The sequence below is a fragment of the Leopardus geoffroyi genome, chromosome D3 (assembly GCF_018350155.1).
Source record: "Leopardus geoffroyi isolate Oge1 chromosome D3, O.geoffroyi_Oge1_pat1.0, whole genome shotgun sequence".
NCBI lineage: Eukaryota > Metazoa > Chordata > Mammalia > Carnivora > Felidae > Leopardus > Leopardus geoffroyi.
Window position 1 is genome coordinate 22,577,349 of NC_059339.1, and position 20,499 is coordinate 22,597,847.

The 20,499-nt window shown below is 53.1% G+C and overlaps 1 protein-coding gene across 5 annotated transcripts; it reads left to right on the top strand.

Annotated features, from left to right (window-relative positions):
* The first annotated feature begins 852 nt into the window (after positions 1-852).
* On the top strand, positions 853-19,799 carry GAL3ST1 (galactose-3-O-sulfotransferase 1). 5 transcript variants are annotated; one of them, XM_045457716.1, is made up of 4 exons: positions 853-1,040; positions 8,616-8,781; positions 14,437-14,576; positions 15,373-19,799. In XM_045457716.1, the coding sequence occupies exons 3-4, from the start codon at positions 14,446-14,448 to the stop codon at positions 16,514-16,516; spliced, it is 1,275 nt and encodes a 424-aa protein (XP_045313672.1). In that variant the 5' UTR covers positions 853-1,040; positions 8,616-8,781; positions 14,437-14,445; the 3' UTR covers positions 16,517-19,799. The 5 variants fall into 5 exon arrangements, with proteins under 5 accessions (XP_045313672.1, XP_045313673.1, XP_045313671.1 ...); XM_045457717.1 differs by having other exon boundaries at positions 8,707-8,781; XM_045457715.1 differs by lacking the exon at positions 8,616-8,781.
* The last annotated feature ends 700 nt before the right edge of the window (positions 19,800-20,499 follow it).

The following is a 20,499-nucleotide window of genomic DNA, read 5'->3' on the forward strand; positions in this document are numbered from 1 at the left end:
ATGTGCATCCCAGGACCATGGCAAGAGTGCCAGGGCAAGGCTGAAAAGCAAGCCCATCAGATATGGAAAAATCCCCGGCAGCCATGATGATGTGGAATTTTCCCCATTCCAGAGTCGCCCATAATGGTGGGGGCAGTGGCGCTCCGACGTGGCCCATGCCCCACTGAGTGGCCAGCTGGTTTTGCACTGCCCACAGCTGGAGCTGTGCATTCCCAACTCAGGTGGGCATTACTTCCTATCCTTGGTCCTCTAGGGTGAGGAGGGAAGCCAGGAACTGAAAAAAGGTGGATGGGGATGGGGCACCTGCAGCCTGTGCTATGCTCAACCCTTATGGGCACCCTGGAGAGGTGTGGCAGCTGAGACCTCCTAGTGGCATGACTGGTTGCAGATAGGTCCCTTGTCTGAGCTTCCCTCAAGGGATTCTGGCACGACTCCCACCCCTCTCATCCACATTTTGGACCCCAAAAATATGTCCCCAGCTTGCCCTGACTCTTGAACCAGGAGCCCATACCTTACATTGGATCTTTAGGGCTCCGGAACCCCCAATAAAAGTTCGCCAATTGGTCTAGCCACCTCCCTTTTCCCAGAGCTGGGCTGCCCTCATCACCACCACCACGCCACCCCGTTTCCCAGGCACCCTCGAATCCCCTTCCGGGGCTGGGAGCTCAGCCCAGCCTCAGGGTCCGGCGGTGGGACAATGGCCCCGTTGGCGCTTCCGAGACAAACGCGCCTTGTTGAGCCGGCGGCGGGGGCGCGGCGCTGCGCTCGGGGACGCTGAATGCGGCTTCTGTGCGTTCCGGGCGGGCGCGGAGGGGCCGGGAGGGGGCCGGGGCCAGGGCGCCTATTGGCCGCAGCACCGGGGGACGGGCCAGGCGGCCGCACCTGGCCGGAGTAAGTGCGGCGGCGGCGGAGGCGGGAGCATGGTCCAGGCCCGGTGGAGTCGGGGGCCCGGGCGGGTACGCCCCGCCGCCTAGGAAGGGCCCGGGCGGCGCGGCCCGGGACGAACCAGCCACGCCAAGCCCGAGGAGAACGGGGCCAAGGTATGTTCTGGGGGCCCAGGACCCACCGCCAGCTTGTGCCCTGCCGGGGGGTCTCTCGGCCGGTACTCCCCAAACCTCCAAACTGGGACCGCAGTCAGACTCAGACTCAGAGCTGAGTGTTAGGGGAGTGCTACACATCTGCTCCAGGGTCCCAGTGCCCCTGCAGGCTGACGGAGGGTGGTCAGGTGGGGGCAGGGAGGGGGCAGGTTGGTGTGTGCCCTGCCCTTGATTTCTTCCTGGTAGACCCCTGTCCAGGGTTTTCCCAGTCCTTGGATGTGGGGTGGGTGGAGCTGGGTTGGAGCTGGAAGTCCATTAATGATTAATCTTGGACACAGCAGCCTGAGCTCTGGAGGAGGAAGGGCAGGGATCTCCCCTGTTCCCACCAGCGCTCTCCCCAAGGAGGAGGGGCATCCGACCAGGGGCTAGGGGCCAGGAGAAGGGATGGGTCCCCTCTGCTTGGGGAAGGCCCTGCCCTAAACCACAGAGGGGGCAAGGCCACCAAAGAGAGGCATGTGGGAGTAGGACAAACCTTGATATCCAGGAAGGGCCCACAGGAAATCCAGCCAGTTGAGTTTCCAGCACCAGTGCCCAGGAGGGGGTCCAGCTTGGTCTGTCCCCTCAGTATCAAGCCAGTATTTGGTCACAGCACAGAGCAAGACTGTGGTCTCTTCCCAGTGGAGCCCTTCTCCCCACCTGTCTTGAGCAGGAGAGGGTATGATCACACATCTGGCTGCAGTAACCCACACCAGTAGGGGGGAGGGAGAGAGGGCTGCAGACCTGACACCTGATCGCCTGTGTTGCCAAGGTGACAGGTGCCATGAAAATCCTCAGGAGGACAGTCCAGTTGGGAGAATCCAACCTCTTCCTTTACCAAGGGGGTGACCCAAGGTCCAGGGAGGGTAAGGCACGAGCAGGCCTGGGCCAGAGCAGCCCCAATACTGCTGCACTGTATTTTGCCCTGCAGCGGAGGCATTGCTACCATCCCCGTTATCCTTATGGAGAAACTGAGGCTCCAGGCAATTCAGTGACTTGCCCAAGGTCACATAGTTCAAAGGTGGCTGAGTTGACTACAGATCACAGGAGTCCTGTCCCAGCCTGCATCTCAGGACCAAAGCCCTGCTCAAGACCTCTCTGCTGCTCTGGGGTCCTGGGCTCTTGGATCTGCCTGTGCTGCCCCAAACCTCTAGCTCAGGACCCCTCCCCCTCCTTGCCTTCCTAGCTCCCAGCTCTGCCTGACACTCAGGGGGTGGGCAGGCTGCTACCCTGGGAGCAGAGACAACAGAGCCCTGTTCCCAGCTGCCACCTCGGGCTGCTTCATTCCCTGCTTCTCACTCAGGCAGAGCCCTGCCTGAAGGAAGCTCCCTGTGGACAAAGAAGCCTGCCTGCTTCCCACATATCCCCTTGTCCAATGGACATGGGTCTGCTGTTTGAGAGCATGGGTTGGAGGCCCTCTTGTCACCCCGCAAGAAAGGGGTGTATCCCTGACAGTCCCCACTCTGGGCCCTAACAGACTGTGTCACCCCAGTGAGAGGCAGTGATTAACCTGGGAGAATGAGACACAGATGGTAGAATTCCAGGCATGGCAGCAGGCTTGTGAAGGGCTTCTTGCTTCACTTTGACTGAGTGAGGAATATGAAGAACAACCCCTTTTGTGAGCCTTATTCTACTCCAGACGGGAAGGGCAGGATTGAGCAGAGGTGCCCATGGGGATCAGTGGGCTGGGGGCTGGAGGAATCCCCAGGTGAGGAGTGATGGTTGGAAAGAACTGGCGTCCCAGACAATACCTTCTTTCCCACCTGCCAGTTCCAGGTGGCTTGGGCACTCCCAGGCCTGGTCCCAACAGTGCCCTGACTTGTCATGGGACCTTAGGCAAGTCTTTTCTTATCTGTGCCTCAGCTTCCCCCGATGTGAAACCTGGGGGTTAGGGAACTTGGGTTTGGAACATGGGAAGTACGGGTGTTTGGATGAGGAGGGTAGCCTCCCAGAAGTCTGCACTGGTAGGTTCTGTTTTTCCTGCCAAGTGGGTCTAGAAGGGTCATGATAATAATCTGAGGTATGAGCAAAGGGCTCTGCATGCCTCGTCTCATTTGATCATCACAGCAAGCCCTTGAGAGGGTCAAACTATTCCCATTTTTAAGAGGTGAGGCTCAGAGAGGTGAAGTCACCTGCCCAAGACTGCCCAGCTGGGGAGTGATGGAGCCAGACTTCATAGCCAGAGCGTCTCAGCCTCTCCAGGAGGGGAGAGGCAGGTGGGCGGACCTAGGACATGGTGCAGAGCAACTGCTCAGCACTTTGGAAAAACCTTTATATTGTTACATATTTTTATGCAAACAAGTGCCTGGCATTCCTTTAAAAAACATTTCAGTCAGGGTGCCTGGGTGGCTCATTCAGTTGAGCGTCCCACTTTGGCTCAGGTCGTGATCTTGTGGTTCCTGAGGTCGAGTCCCGAATCAGGCTCACTGTTGTCAACACAGAGCCCGCTTCGGATCCTCTGGCCCCCTCTCTCTCCCTGTCCCTCCCCTGTTCATGCTCTCTCTCTCTCTCAAATATTAAAAAAAATAAGTAAGTGAAAACAGTTCAGTCATGCTAGAAGATACAGAGAATGATATTACCAACCTCCACATACTCACCTCTGGTGTTCTCAGTAATTTTGGTGCCAATAAAGAAATGACTGACTTCTTGGTTAACCTGTTCTTTGCCACTCTGAAGCTACTTTGGGGCAACTCCAGTCTGGTGGTGATTTTGCCCAGGCAAGGCAGTGTAGCAGGAAGAGCTTGCCTGTAGTTCTGACTTTGCCCATTTAGCCCCTCCCCAAGTTTCTGGGCCTCAGTTTTCCCACCTGTCACATGGGCCAGCAGGTGACACTGGGAAACCTGTTGAGGTCCCAGGTATGGGTGTCATTTGAAACAGTAAAGACAGGTGACCCTGCAAGTTCAAAAAGTGCTTTCTGAGTCATCAAAGACATTGCCCTCTTTTCAGTCAGCTGCCAGGCCTGGTACCCAACTGGCAGCCATTCCCCCAGCCAAAGGGGCAGTAGGAGCAAGATGTCAGGGCTGACAGTTTGGGGGGGATCCTGCAAGCCAGCAAGTTGGGGTTCAGCTTAAGTGCCTCTCTGGGCGATCCTACCCATCTCTACTCCAGCACCCCACTCCAGAGGGACAGAGTGAGGAAGCTTCTGGGTCCTTGCAGGTCACTGCCCCAGGACTCCCGGGTGGAGGGCCAACCTCTCCCATCTGCACCTTTAACTGTGCAGCCCACACTTCCCAGATTCTCTGTCCCATGCCCCTGCTGCCTTTTCCCCACTGTAGGACACTGAGGCTCAGAGAGGGCTATGGTCACACAGCAAGGTGGGGTATGGTTCAGACTAGCCACTTCTCCCTCCTTCACCAGTCAGACTAGTTTTTCAAAATGGAAATATCTTTATTTTTCATTTTAGTTTTTTTACCCAAGTAATACAGACTCCTGGTAAAACAAAATTATATATGTGTGTATATATATTTTCACTTCATTATGTATTGTGGACACCACTTAAATGAATACATAACAAACCATGGGGTTAATGGCACGTAATATTTTTAACCATCCCCTATCATTGGACATTTAAGTTGTTTCTCTCCTCTTTGCTAAACTTTTGCACCCATCTCAGATCTCCTGTTAGATTATCTTCTGTGGACAAATTACCACAGATGGTATTGCTGGGTCTGAGATTGGACACTTTTAGAACTGTAATAAGTTGCTGTCAAACCTGCAGTCCGAGCACTGTAGGGAGAGTTTTTTTGCTCCACTTTTGAAGTGTCCTCCCCCTGAGATTCCCTTCCAGCTACAAGAAACAACCCTAGGACACCCTCACCCGTTCAGCTTCTCTGCCAGAGCCCTGTTGCTATGCACACTGAGCAAACAGCATTGATGACCAACAGTCAGGGAATGGTTCATGGGGAGCAGTGTTCCACAGAATGTTCTACAGGGAGTGGCTCTAGAGGCAACCTTTATCTTTATCTCCTTGGGGGGCTCTTCCCCTCCCTGCTCTCTTAAGCTCAGGGCTCTTCACCTTCCTCACCCTTTCTTTGATGATCCCATCTGCCCCTCCGACCTCTGTCCCCACCTCTGTGCCCATGACCCCCAACCTCTTTCTCCTGAGGTCTCCCTCTTATGCTCCAGGCAAGGGATCCTATTGCTCTTTGCACATTCTACAAGCATCCCCCACACACCCCAGACTTAACTGGTCCTAAATGGAAACTGAAAATTGAAACACAACTCCAATAGTAAACATATGGCTCTCTTATCTGCCTCCCACTCAGGGACTAGCTCCACCCCCAGCCAGCAGGTCACCCAATAGGAGTTCTTCCTTCCCCTCTTCCACACCCTATCACTCACCAAATGTTATCCATTCTATGGCCTACAGATGGTTCCAGGTCATTCCCAGTGCTTTCCTTGGTCCAGGTCATTTCACACCTGGACAGCTATAACAACCACTGTCAAGGTCTGCTGGCTTCTCCCAGTCCTTTCCCACCTCTACTGTTTGTTTTCCATCCAGCAGCCTGATGGGAATCCCATCTCCTCACTCCTCTGCTGAAGACCTTCCCAGGGTTCCCCATTGCCCACAGGATCCAGCCCAGATTCCTTAGCATGCCTCCCAAAGTCTTGCATCTCCTGCCTGCCCCTTCCCCCTTTCTGGCTGTGCCTCCAGTCTCCCCTGTACACCCAACCTCTGACATACACACATACTGGACAGGCCAGCCAAGATGAACATGTTAGTTTCTCGAGTCCCCTGGGTCTTTGCACATGCTTTTCTGTCTGCCTCCTGGCTCATTCTAGGGTAACAAGTGCATTAATTAATGCTAGCTGCTGTAACAGACAAGCCCCAAGTTCCAAAAGGCTTGACACACTGGAAGTTTAGTTGTCATTTTGAAATGGGTGTTAGAAGAGTGGTCAAGCGAATACCAGGCTCCTCCCATTCGTAGCCCTGCCCACTTCCAGATCCTTAAAGACCACCTCATTCATCCAGCCTATGGGAAAGGAGACCACAGAGAAGGCCTGCCCGCTTAACATCAACAGTTATTATTCTGCTTACATTCCATTGGCCAGAATTCCGTCACATAAGGACACTGAACTGCAAGGGAGGATGGGAGATGTAGTTTGGCCATGTACTCCAGGAGAAAAGGGAACTAACTGCCTTTAAATTGGAAAACATGCAGCAGCTTCTGCTACCAGGGCCCTGTAAGCCCAGGAAGCTTCCCTGACGATGCTTTTCCTGCTCCCCAGGCTGGATCAGGTGTTTGTGTTCCAGCAAGGCCCACCAATGTGTCCTCCATCACAACCTGCAGCTGTCTGCTCCTCTCACCCCCAGGAATGTGAGCCCAGAGCTCTGGCACAGGACAACATGAACCCCAGCACTGGGCATGGTGCAGGTGCTCCCTAAGTATCTGTGGAACAGATCAATTTAAAACTCATTGTGGTCATGAAAAAGATATCCACAATCTATTGATATGTGGGAGGGGCCTGGGGAGCAAGTTAAAAACAAAATGTGCTTCCCTGAAGAGACCCTTCTGTCATCTGTATGGGTTAATATAGACAGAAAAAATACGGGGAGGCTTGTGCTAAAGTTTTAAGGACAGTGGCCTCCTTTAATGGTCTTCTTTACATTTTTCTGTAATTGTATGTTTTTGTTTTTTTTTTTTTCAGTGAGCATGCACTGCTTTTATGATTAAAATAAATTTTGCCAGGGTTTAGGGGTTGAACTGGCCAGAGATGGTGTCACTATCAATATTCTGAGAAGAGAAGCCTCTGGCAGGGCTGGAAGCATAGGTTTTGCTATCAATGCTTCCTACTCTAGAAAGCTTTCCTTCACGAGGCTCTTCTTTACTGGCCTTCCCACCCCACCCATGACCTCACCTTTGGTTCAGGAGCCTGAGCTCCACTCCCACCTGCCTGAGGTCCTTAACCTTGTGTGTCATATCTGGTCCTTGAGACTCAGCTCCCTCCTCTGTAAACTAGAGGTGGTAACAGGGCCTCCCAGTGGCAAGGATTAGGGGTGTGTGTGATGCATGGGAAGTCCCAGGCACCAGACTGTGTTTGGTCAAAAGTCCACACTCATAAACCACCTCTCTGCTGTTTGATGCCCGCTCTGCCCTGACTCACGCCCATACATTTATCTGTCTTCAGACTAGCTTGGTCCAGGACAGATAAAACAACTCTACTCCATGCCCTGGACCAATCCAGCACTCACAGATATAAGGACTCTCAGCCTCCCCAGTGGCTGTTTAAACTGGTATTTCATGGGTACTTGAGGGTTGCTCCCAGGCTATGTGGGGCTCTGGGGGAAAGAGCAAAATGTCAGAGCAGTGTCAGATGCCTGCTGTTCCCTGGGAGGAGCTGGCAGCCGCTCAACTTATGACAGTGCTCAGTGTGGGATACATGATTGTCACAATAATGGTTACTATTAGCTGAGAGTGACACCTTGGTCCCTAGAGCCCCCCATGCCTGAAGGAAGGGTGTGAGGTGCTTTTCTGGGCATCCTCTGTTCATGGGCAAGGTTGAATCCAGACCTGAAGACAGACCTGAACCCAGCTAAGAGCGAGGTATAAGAGATTTCAGTGCCCAGGGGCGCCTGGGTGGCGCAGTCGGTTAAGCGTCCGACTTCAGCCAGGTCACGATCTCGCGGTCCGTGAGTTCGAGCCCCGCGTCAGGCTCTGGGCTGATGGCTCAGAGCCTGGAGCCTGTTTCCGATTCTGTGTCTCCCTCTCTCTCTGCCCCTCCCCCATTCATGCTCTGTCTCTCTCTGTCCCAAAAATAAAATAAACGTTGAAAAAAAATTAAAAAAAAAAAAAAAAAAAAAGAGATTTCAGTGCCTGGGCTGAGCCTGAGGGCCACTGGGGTTTGGGACTAGGGCCCCTAGAACTGCCTCTTCCTGTCAAGACCTTGGGAAGTATTGGCAACTGCAGTCAGGACAGGCATGATCCATACTGCCTCTTTGATGAAGGACTTGGAGCTCAGAGAGGTGAAATCTCATCAGATACCTCCTCCCAGAGCTGGTCAGGTTTTCCTCCTCCAGGAGGCCTCCCAGGCTGGGTTACTTGCTCTCTGGGCTCCCAGAGATTTTAGACAAACCTTGGTCTCTGGTTGTGTCTTAGAATCTTGAAGTCTTGGAGTTTGGCAAGTCTGCATTTGGACTCTGGCTCTGACTGCCCCCTGCTAACTGTGTGACCGTGGACAGATGAGTTCACCTCTCTGAGCCTTGGTTTCTTCACCTTGTGAGTGGGCTAATCCTGGTGCTTCCTGCCTAGGGCAGGCGTGCAACTTAAATGAGGTGCAGCTTGAGGAGCAATTAACCTCCCTGCCCCACTTGCCTCCCTGTCCCTCCCATGGCCTTTGAGTCTATCCCAGACTCTCTGCAGGGCTCTGCGGCTGCTTGTGTCCTTTATCCAAGGACACCTGAGACCTTGCTGAGCCCTTGGATGAAGGAGCTGCCTGGCTGCTGAGGTCTAGAGACAGTCAGGGACCACCCAGAGGGTGCTCCTGGCAGAGGGCCAAGGCAGCACCTGCAAGGTATAGACACATGCCACCTGCTATCCCCAGGGAGGGAGCTCATGAATATTCACACCCGCTGGAGCGTGAGGGAGCCAGCCAGAATACTGCTGGGTGTCATTGGAGCGTTCCTGTTTCCCAGTGACCGCAGAGGCAGCCTGAGAGTCAGACGTGGCTCATACAGGGAGAGGAAAGGGGCAACCAGCTACGGCCCGAGGTGAGTGTGTCTTCCTCCACTCCTGCATTTAGGTCCCTGGGAGAGCAGGACACCTGGAACCAAGGCCTGCCAGTAGTGATGCTGTAGGACAGAAGGTTTACCATCCTGGGCTCGGTTTCCCTATGTGCACACTGTGGGGATGAGTCCTGTTTCTCCTTCATTCTCTAGAGGATGCTGGTCCAACCAAACAGGAGGATTGCTGGGCCTGGCCTGGAGCCAGCTGTCAGCACAGATGGAAGGTGATGTGGCTAGGGTAACCAAGAAGGACAGGAATAGATGGGGTGGACTAGGGAGGGGGTGCCATCTACCCTGAGTGCCTGGAACTGTCACGACCATAGGCAGAGGAAGAGAGACCCAGGTTCTAGTTCTGTCTCTGCTATGGCTGTGCTGTGTGACCTTGAGGGTGGCCCTGTCCTCTCTGAGCCTTAGCCTCTCTGCCGTCTGTCTTCCAGATTGGAAGCTGTGAGGCTTGGGCCACACTGAAATTGTGCCTGGTACCCCATGGCCTTGGACCTGGGGCTTTTAGCTGACTGCAAGCCTCTATCACGGGCCAGTGAGCACACACCTTGAAGCACCTGTGACTGGGACCTGGGAGGGTAATAATAATGATGATAATAATAATAATGGTGGCAGCTCCTGCACAGGCAGTGTCTGCTCTGTGCCAGCCCTGTGCTGGGCACTTTCCTTGTGGGATGCTTTCTGTAGAGCACCCTGTGATGGAGAGTTGGTGGCATCATTTTGGAGGAGAAACTGAGAACCAGAGAGAGACACAGCCTTGCCTAGGGCACACAGAAAGGAAGCAGCACAACTGGATTTCAAATCCAGGACCTTGGCCCCAAGGTGCTGGCTCCAGGTGCCTCTCATATGTGTGACTCACATATGTGGCTCTCACACTTGTATTAGCCCTGGCCATGCTCTGCTCTGAAGGTCAGGGGGGTCATTCATCAAACATTTACCAGGTGCCAGGCTCCAAGAGCTCAGGGATGAGTTAGCTTCAGGCTTGCGTGTGGCTGGGCACAGAGGAGATCTCTCCTCCCATAAGCCTGGGACTGCGAACCAGGACTGGGCCCTGGTCAATAGTGATAATAATAATTAATATGGATTGATCTCCATTCGTGTGCATGCATTCCCTCATTCAAATCTCAGTCTCATGACTATTTCCTTTCTGCCAGGCTCCTGGCTGCCAGCCAGCCCCTCTCTGGGCCTCGGTCTACCCAGGGGCTCTGCCTGTGATTACCAAGGGCCTTGTTTGCCCCTATCTTGCTGTTGTGTGTCCGTTGTACATGTGAGGAGACTGAGACTCTTGAGAGTGTGAGCGACATGCCTAAGTTCACAGAGGCCAGGCAGGAAGGAAACCACTAGCCTTGAATGCTTCAGGCTGACACAGTAGGGACCAGCCACCAAGGCCCCCCGTCTGTCCACTCTTCATCCTGGCTGCCCTAGCCCAGCCCACAGAGGCCAGAATCTGCTGTGCTGCTGAGAGAGAGCCCCATTAGCCACACTGTGGCCTCCTGCAGTGGATCTTCTGGCTGCACACACACTTCCTGCAGGCTTGGGACCAGGCCTGGGACGTGCCAGGCAGAGGCTGTCATGGACAGAGCTGGAAACTGCATATTGGAGGCCGACAGACTTGGGCTTCAATCCCGGCCCTGCCCCCTGCCTTACCTGGGCAAGTCACATAACCTCCTGGAGCCCCAGTTTCCCCATCTGCAAAATGGGGGTGACAGTGGGGTCTGCCTGGCAGGATAGCTGAGCAGAACCCATGAGATGCTCTAGAGAAACCCCTGTCCAGGGCCTGCTTCATAGCAGGGGCTCAAAAGTGAAACCTGAGGGCCAGCATGGTTTGAGGAAGCCCAAGTGGTGGAGTGAAGTAGTGACGCAGTGATGGGAGGGTTGGGGGCGCTGTCCTGGGCAAGTCTAGGCAGAGCCTGATTGGTGGTTTTGGGAAGCTGGTCTGCCCCCTACTGCTGGGACTCCACCCCAGAGCCTGTGCCTTCAGCCTCCAGATTTCTGGGAAGTGCCCTGGTGAGTGGCGCTGCTGGGACAAGGGTGGGCCCTTGGGATCTAGGGAGGGCAAGAATTTTACCCTTCTCTGTTTTAAAGTCAGAGAACCTGAGGCCTAGGGCCTCATTCAGGGTTTGGGCCCGAGTCCGAGGCTCTGGCCTGGCCCAAGGTTCTGCCCTGTTCCCCCCTAACCACCTCCTCGCTGAGCCCCCAGGGAGCAGGAGGCCAAATGGGGCACTTGATGCATGGGGCCAGTTTGTGCTTGGTGGGGGACAGGGAAAAGAGGGGGAGACGGCGGGGAGCTAGCAGCCACTCCTTGTTCAGGAGAGCTCACCCTGACAGAGACCAGGAGCTGGTCCCCAGGAGCCCAGGAGGGAAACAGCTAATACTCTTTGAGAGAGACCTATGTGCTAATTGCTTTGCCTACTCCCATCTCTGGAAGAGCCCAGCTTCCCAATTTCAGAGATGAGAAACTGAGGCTCTCAGGTTCCTGTGATTGAAACGCAGGCCTGGGGCTTCCAGAGCCTGAGGTCGGCACCTCCCCCTCCCTGACCATACTGTCTAGTCACCTTACTCCACCTGGCAAGCTTTATGACCTATCATTTAAACATATTAAATATATTTTATTGCCTTTTTATTAAAAAATCCATATTCCCTTTTGGGGCACCTGGGTGGCTCAGTCAGTTAAGCGTCTGACTCTTGATTTCGGGTCAGGTCATGGTCTCATGGTTTGTGGAGTCAACCTCCATCCCCCAACCACTGGTTGCCTGCTTGGGATTCTCTCTCTCCCTTTCTGCCCCTCCCCTGCACATGTGTGCTCTCCCTCTCAAAATAAACTTAAAAAAATATATAACTCCTTTTTAAAAAATTGTTACAGAAACGCATAATATTGAAAAATATTCCATTATGTACCCCTTTCCAAGCTATGTAAAGGATACTACGGCTCAAATTTAGAATACTGCCCTCCAGTTGTTTCTGGGCCTGCATGTATATTTACCTATATATGCATATGGATGTGGGGGCATAAAGTTCTGGAACTTTCTTTTTTCACATTAATAGATCATGTGCTTTTTTTTTTTTTTCTAGGATTAAAAAAAAATTTATTTATTTTGAGAAAGAGAGAGAGAGAGAATCCCAAGCAGGCCCCGTGCTGTCAGTGCAGAGCCCAACTTGGGGCTCAATCTCACGTGAGATCGTGACCTGAGCTGAGATCAAGAGTCGGTCACTTAACTGACTGAGCCACCCAGGCGCCCCAGATCATGATGTTTTTTGAGTCAGTCCACTTAACTCTGCCTTGTTTTGTTATTTGGTACAGATGACTCCATCTGGGAAAAGGCCTTGGTTTGTGTAACAGTCCCCACCCCCTCCCGATGGACACAGATTGTTTCTAGTTTTTCAAATTTCTGACTAAGCTTCTATGAACACCGTTACATGTGTGACTTTGTCCAAGTGTTTCTGTAGAATAGTTGGAATTTGGAGAGCTTATACCTTCCTCCTTTGATAGAATAAACGGCTCTCTGGAAACATTCTCCCCCATTCTCATTTACTCCTGACCTGTCCACCTTGCCCACCTAAGAGTGAACAGGGATATGTCATTGTCATGAGGGAAGCCAAATTCCCTCTCGCATAGTTTCTTCCTCTGCAACTTGTTTCTTCATGTCCTTTCCAGTGACGAGACATTTCTAGATAAGCAGAAGACTCAGGGATGGGTGCTGGCTGGTAGGGTTGGCCTGGAGTGCTCCTTCTCTGAGAAGCGTTTATGGGTGCCTTGGGTAACTTTCCCAGAGGGGAGTGTGGGGTCCTCCTCCAGGCTGGTTATTTAGCCTCTGCCCCAGGGATGGTGGGAACGTGCCATGCATGTGGTCACAGGGCAGCATGCATGACTTCTTGTGGCCTCAGGGGCCCAAGGCCCCCATGCAGCTTGTGTCAGAACAGGAGTGGAAAGTTTCGTGCCCTGGTCTTATAGCTGAAGGGAGGTAGGAGGGCATCCTGAGCCCCAGCTCTCTCCTGGACTCCCATCCCTCAGCATGAACTACCTCCATTACAGTTCATGCCTCATTCCTCTGCTATTAGGGTTGCCGCAATTAGACTAAAACTAGACTGAAAACTTTCCCCAAGCCCGCCGCCCTCCCCCCAAAAAAACCAGGACACCAAACTAAATTTAATTTTCAGATAGACATTGAATAATTTTTATTATGTCCTGTATAATATTAAAATTAAATTTTATTCATTGTTTATCTGAAATCCAGGATTACCTGGGCAAACCTGCCTGCTGGAAATTAGAGAAGAGGTAGGCATGTGGGCAGAGGCTGTGCTGTGTGACTTGAACCCTCTCCTTCCTCGCTCTGAGCCTCAGTTTCTCCATCTGCCTGCCCTACAGATGCAGGGACATAGGGGCCAGTGAAAGGAGCGGAAGAGCCTCAACCCTTCACCAGGCAGCTAGGAAGGGTGGCACGGGGAACAGGTGGGACTGGTTAGGTCCTTTGAAAGGTGAGACATCCAGGCCCTGGGAGGTCCCTGGCCCCAGGCCTGGGGGGATAGGGCGTTGGGAGACGGTCTTCTTCTCCATCTTAGAAAATGATTTCATTATGAAGCACAAAAATGTATAAGAAATACACAGATGAACACCCAGGTATCCACCCTACCCCTCAGCTTAAAAATTAAAACCAAGGGGCACCTTGGTGGCTCAGTCAGTTAAGCATCCGACTTCAGCTCAGGTCATGATCTTGCAGTTCACGAGTTCAAGTCCCACATCAGGTGAGCTCGAGCCCTGCTTCAGGCTCCTCACTGACAATGTGGAGCCTGTGCGGGATTCTCTCTCTCGACCCCTTGCTTACTCTCACCCTCCCTCTCCCCCCCCAAAAATGAAAATTAATTAATTAATCAATTAAAATATTTATTTTATTAAAAAATTTTAATGTTTATTTAATTTTGAGAGAGAGAGAGACAGAGCAGGAGTGGGAGAGGGGCAGAGAGAGAGGGAGACACAGATCCGAAGCAGGCTTCAGGCTCTGAGCTGTCAGCACAGAGCCCGATATGGGGCTCAAACCCACAAACTGGGAGAACATGACTTGAGCTGAAGTCTGCCACTTAACCAACTTAGCCACCCAGGCACTCATCAATTTAAAAAAAAATTTTTTTATTAAAATTTTTTTTTTAACGTTTATTTATTTTTGAGACAGAGAGAGACAGAGCATGAACGGGGGAGGGGCAGAGAGAGAGGGAGACACAGAATCGGAAGCAGGCTCCAGGCTCTGAGCTGTCTGCACAGAGCCCGACGCGGGGCTCGAACTCACGGACCGCGAGATCGTGACCTGAGCTGAAGTCAGACGCTTGACCGACTGAGCCACCCAGGAGCCCCTAAAAAAATTTTAAAACCAAACCAGACAGTAGAACCTTCTCCCTTCTCCCTGTCCCACTCCTGGGTCTCTGTCTGCATTGGCTTTGCCCACTGTCTCTGTCTGCAACCCTGTTTCTCCCTCTCCATGTGTTTGTCACTCTGTCCCTATATAGACCTTGCTGGGGCCACAGAGCTGGCAGAGGCCAGTCCCAATGTCAAAGGCTGCCCCTCAACCCAGCCAGGCCTAGGGTAGCAGTGGAGGCTCCCTGGGGCTGGCCTCCTAATGCTTGCCCTGTTCTCTGCTCCCTCAGTTGTCTGAGATGCCGCTGCCGCAGAAGAAGCGCTGGGTGTCCATGGCCAAGGGGCTGGTGCTAGGAGCACTCTTCACTAGCTTCCTGCTGCTGCTGTACTCCTATGCTGTCCCCCCGCTGCACGCTGGCCTGGCCTCCACGTGAGTGGCCCTCCTGGAGGGCCAAGGGGTGGGAGGGTTGGGGTGAGGGGGCACCCTGTACCCTGCACCATGCTGTGCTGGGCAGAAATTGTACTGAGGGCAGAGCTTGCTGTGTAATCCTGGGCCTCAGTGTCCTCATCTGTGAAGTGGGCATAATAGAGCCTGCCTCGTGGATCATGTGAAGAAAATAACACTGTCTGTGTACAGGGCTGGGATTATCATCTGAGGTTGCAATGAGGCTGGGAGGCAGGGGTGACTTGTCCAAGAGAACTCACTGGCACAGGGCCGAGATTCAGACTGCGGTCTGTCTGCCTCCAAGCCTGGCTCCTAGCCATGAGGCTCTCCCACCTCCTCGTGGGGCTGCTCAGCCCAGGCCTGGCATGGCTTGTGATCTTAGTTGGTGGTATTAAGTTGAACTAGAGGAAATTACCGATTATCGACTTTCTGGTCAAAAACTGACCTACAAAATATGTGGTTCAACCTAGTCCTAGTTCATGATAAATGTAGGATGTGGTGGCCATGGATGAGACAAGAACCAGCAAACTTGACCTCACACCAACACCGCAAATGGGGCCTGTTATTTTCCCCATTTCATAGATAAGGAAAGTGAGGCCCAAGAGACCACACCACCTGCCCACGCATCACAGCCTGGACACAGGCCTGTCTGGTCCCCTGGCCTGCCTCTCCTGCTATCACCATCCTCAACAACCCCGATCTTTGATACCAGTGGGCAGGGGGTGCTGAGTCCTGAGGGCCCCAGCAGACCCTGAGGCTCTCCCCACCATTTCATCCACAGCAGGACCCCAGAGGGCGCAGCACCCTGCTCCCCGGCCCCGGGTGAGCCAGAGGTGCCCACCCTCGCCAACGGCTCTGCAGGAGGGTGCCAGCCTCGGCGCGACATCGTGTTCATGAAGACGCACAAGACGGCCAGCAGCACGCTGCTCAACATCCTGTTCCGCTTTGGCCAGAAGCACGGACTCAAGTTCGCCTTCCCCAACGGCCGCAACGACTTCGACTACCCGGCTTTCTTCGCCCGCAGCCTGGTGCAGGACTACCGGCCCGGGGCCTGCTTCAACATCATCTGCAACCACATGCGCTTCCACTACGACGAGGTCCGGGGCCTGGTGCCCCCCAACGCCACCTTCATCACCGTGCTCCGCGACCCAGCCCGCCTCTTCGAGTCCTCCTTCCACTACTTCGGCTCAGTGGTGCCCTTCACGTGGAAGCTCTCGGGCCACGACAAGCTGGCCGAGTTCCTGCAGGACCCAGACCGCTACTATGACCCCAACGGCTACAACGCCCACTACCTCCGCAACCTGCTCTTCTTCGACCTGGGCTACGACAGCGGCCTGGACCCGGGCAACCCGCAGGTGCAGGAGCACATCCTGGAGGTGGAGCGCCGCTTCCACCTGGTGCTCCTGCAGGAGTACTTCGACGAGTCCCTGGTGCTGCTCAAGGACCTGCTGTGCTGGGAGCTGGAGGACGTGCTCTACTTCAAGCTCAATGCCCGCCGCGCCTCAGCCGTGCCGCGCCTCTCCGGGGAGCTGTACCAGCGCGCCACGGCCTGGAACGTGCTGGACGCCCGCCTCTACCGCCACTTCAACGCCAGCTTCTGGCGCAAGGTGGAGGCGTTCGGGAGGGAGCGCATGGCCCGCGAGGTGGCCGCCCTGCGGCGCGCCAACGAGCGCATGCGGCACATCTGTATCGACGGGGGCCGAGCCGTGGATGCTGCCGCCATCCAGGACTCGGCCATGCAGCCCTGGCAGCCGCTGGGCGCCAAGTCCATCCTGGGCTACAACCTCAAGAAGAGCATCGGGCAGCGGCACGCGGAGCTTTGCCGTCGCATGCTCACGCCTGAGATCCAGTACCTGATGGACCTCGGTGTCAACCTGTGGGTCACTAAGCTCTGGAAGCTCATCCGGGACTTTCTCAAGTGGTGACATCCGGCCCACCGGCAGCCCCCTCTGCCCGCTGCATCGCTGAGGAGGGGCCGGGCAGGGGCCTGCTGGCCTCCCCTATGCCCTCCTGGTGCCACCCCGGCTCTGGGGGTAAGGTGGGGCTGCTGCAGGGGCGCAGCCAGCCAGGACTGGGCCCAGGCACACAGGGCCTGAGATCAGTATTTGACTAGTTATAGCTTTTTTAAAAGTTAAATCTCCTCCCCTCCAAAAACGAATGTTCTGTTTCCTGCCTCCTCTTAAAGGGGAGACTTGAGAAGTAAAAGAATTTGATGTTGTGTTTTTTGTTAATCAGCCTCAGTGGTGCTGACTGATGGGGCCCTGGGTGGGAGGTGACTGAGGATGGGGGGACCCGCAAGGGAGCATGGCGGGTACCTGAGAGTGTCTGTGGGACAGAGCCCAGTTGACGTGACGGGGTTTGATGTGCACCTGTTACATGCTGAAGCCCTGAGTGGTTGAAGGACTCCCATGATTTACCAAGACCTGGAAGAGCGTGTGTGTGTGTGATCATCCTGGGACTATTCCAGTCACTTACTCCAATTGAACATTGGTTATGTGCCCAGCGTTGGGCTAAGTGGGTTGGTTATCTCAGTTCATCTTCGTCAAAACTTAGCCGCGTGGGAACTGTTATTTTCTCATGCCAGAGATGAGGAAGGGAGCTCAGAGAGAGAAAGTCGTTTGGCCAAGATCACACAGAAAGTAAGTGGTAGGACTGGAACAGAGGCCGGGAAGGATGGTGTGTGCAGCCAGATTTGAGACCGTCTAAGTGGTGTGTGTGTGTGTGTGTGTGTGTGTGTGTGTGTGTGTGTGTGTGAGATAGGGAGTACTTGGTGTAGCACTGAGCAGCAAGCCCCGGGCTCAGGCTGAGTTCCTTGTGTAATCTCATTAATCCTCACAATCACCCTTTGCAGTAGGCACAGTTACCATCCCATGTTACAGATGTGGGAATTGACATTCTGAGTGACAGCAAAAGGGACTTTCCCGAGATCTTGCAGGTACACATTAGACCCAAAACTAAACCTTCTTCTCCCTGGGACCCCAGATGCCTTGCCTCAATGCCTGTGCACCCTGTCCCTGTTTACCCCATCTCTCCACTGACCACTCCAGGCTGCCTCACCATCTGCTTGTACTCCACCCTGCCCAGGCTCTGGGTTTCCCCCTTCCACCCTGGGGTTCAGTTTAATTCATCCAAAAAAAATTGGCATTTATCAGATAGCTGCTGTGCCCCCCAGCCCTGAGCTGGCCCTGAGCATACAACAGTCAGCAAGTTGATCCCTGCCCTCCTGGAGCTCAGGTCCAGAGACAAAGATAGAGGCCAAGCAATCAAGTCACATTGAGTATGACCAACCAAGGCGGGGATGTGTCAGTTCTAACCATCTGTCTCCCTCAGCCTCCCCAGGCGGACAACAGCCCTTTCTGGGGCACGGGACTCTTAGATCTCTAAGAGCCAGCAGCCAGACACAAAAGGCAGAAACCACAGCTAAGTGACTTTATTGGAGACCTGTCTGTACCAGGCTCCAAACCACATGCTTGCACACCTTATCTGAATATCTACAACATCCCAGCTTTATAAACCAAAGCTCAGAGAGGTTAAGTGACCTACCCAAGGCCACACATCTAATTAGTGCCAGTACCACATTTCAAAGCCAGATTAGTCAGCTCTTATCTTAACCCCTCCCTGAGTTTGAGTCACTGTTTCTCCTGGGAGCAAGTTTCTGGCCCAAACAGGCTGGGAAGAAGTTAGGGTGACCAGCTGTCTCAATTTCCTCGGACTGTCCCAGTTTTTGCACCAAAAAGTCTCACATCCCAGGAAACTCCTCAGTCCTGGGCAACCAGGATGGTTGCTCAGCCTGGAACAGTTTTGACCCCACCAGCCCCCAGGAGCTACTGTCTATACCTTCTTAAAGTTTCTTTGCAGCAAGCAATAAGCACATCTTTGAAGGCTTTAAATCACATGGAGAAAACTAAGCAGAAGAAAAAAAGAAAGAAAGCAAGAAAGCAAGAATGAGAGAAAGAAAGAGTAAGTTATTATTGACTCCAAATTCATGAGATAATCCCCCTCCCTTTTTAGTAATCAAAAAGAGATGTGACTAGTGCAATATGATAGTATCTTGGGTTTGTGGAACCCCATAATTTTATTTCATTGGACCTTTAGGGGCCTAAACTTCCAATAATAATATTATATGTCATCAAATTATTTATTATTAATACCGGCACTTCTAAGCCCTTAGGGATCCAAGGAGAATAAATCTGGCAAATAATAGATGCCAAGAATATAAATTGTCCCATTAGCATTTACTATCTGCCTGATTTGTTTTATGAACATTATAGTTATTAACTCATTTATTAACATAATTAATATTTAACAATACGTAGTTGCCTGGTACTGAACAAGCACTCTGCACCATACAGGAACATGGACAATTCCCTTTGCTCTCCTGAGGAGGCAGCCAAGACTCAGAGAAGCTGAGTAACAAGCCCTACGGTCACTCAGCCAGGCAGCCATAGAGGCAGGATGCAAACCCAGGTCTGTCAGACACCAAGGCTGGTGTTTGCAGGCTCCAGACCTTCAGTGCCATTCCAGCCGGCCATCTCAGCCTCAGGACCGAGGTTTTTTCCATGGTTGAAAATGTATGAGGTCTCCGAGGGGCTCGGCAGCTCGTAGCTCGCAGGAACCAGCCTGCTCTAGCCACACCTGGCAGCAGAGGGCGCCATGGTGCCAAATTTGGTCTCAGCCTGTCAAGACATTCCCAGCAGTGGGGGCTGCGGGCACCCACAGTTAGGGCTGGGCCTACAAGCGAAAGCCAGGGTGAGGGTCATGCTGTTCCCTGGGAGAAATTCAGTGGAACTCCCTGTTCCTCTCTGTTATGGGATGAATTGTATCCCCTAAAAAGATATGTTGAAGTCCTAACCCCCAGTTCCCTATGACTGATCTTATTTGGAAATAAGGTCTTTGTACATGTAATCAAGTTAAGATGAAGTCATTAGGGTGGGGGCTAATCCAATATGGCCATAGCTGGTGTCCTTAAAAGAAGTGGCAATGTCATGTGAAGATACAGACACACAAGGACAGTGCCACGTGAAGACGGGCAGAGATTGGCATGATGCAGTTATAAGCCAAAGGCTGATGGTGACCTCCAGAAGCTAAGAAGAGGCAATGAAGGATTCTACCCAGAGTCTCAGAGGGAACAAGGCCCTGCTGACACTTTGATTTTGGACTTCCAGCCTGCGGAACTGTGCAAGAATAAATTTCTGTTGTTTTAAGCCATCCAGTTTGTGTACTTTGTTACAGCAGCCTCAGGACACAAACACATTCTCTGTGCCCAGGGCCCTGCTCTGGGTCAAGCCTCTGCCCCTTACCTGGACTCCCTCCCCGGCTCCCTCCCCCAGGCTTGCTCCTGTGATCCACCCTTCACCTGCAACCAGAGGCCATCCTCTGCTCCGAGCCCTCCATGGTCCCCCTTTCCCTCGGGGAGAAGCCATGCAACTGCAAGCATCTGCGGCTTTGCACGTGCTGTTCCCTCTACTATAAGGCCCCTTTCCCATTGCAAGTCTAACACTGCTGAGTGTTTTCAAAGCAAGCTCTGCTGCCTCCTCTGGACATTCTCTGACAGCCTAGCCCTCAAGCTAGCCTGGGGCTTCTGGGCTCCCCCATCTCAGTCCTGCTCACTCAGGGCCACAACTATGGATACGTTTGTCTGCGAGGCCCCGATGGTATGCTCCTCCAGGACAGGATCTTTGTTTGTCTTAACACAATCAGCCTCTAGTGCCCAGTCCAAAAACAGTTGGTTTTCAATAAATATTGAAAGAGGAAAGAAGGAAAGAAGGAAAGAAAGAAAGAAAGAACATAGCGATAAAGGAAAGAAGGAAGGAAGGAAGGAAGAGAGGAAAGAAGGAAAGGAGGGAAGGTGGAAGAGAAGAAGCAGAAAAGGGAGGGCAGGGAGTGCCTGGGTGGCTCAGTTGGTTAA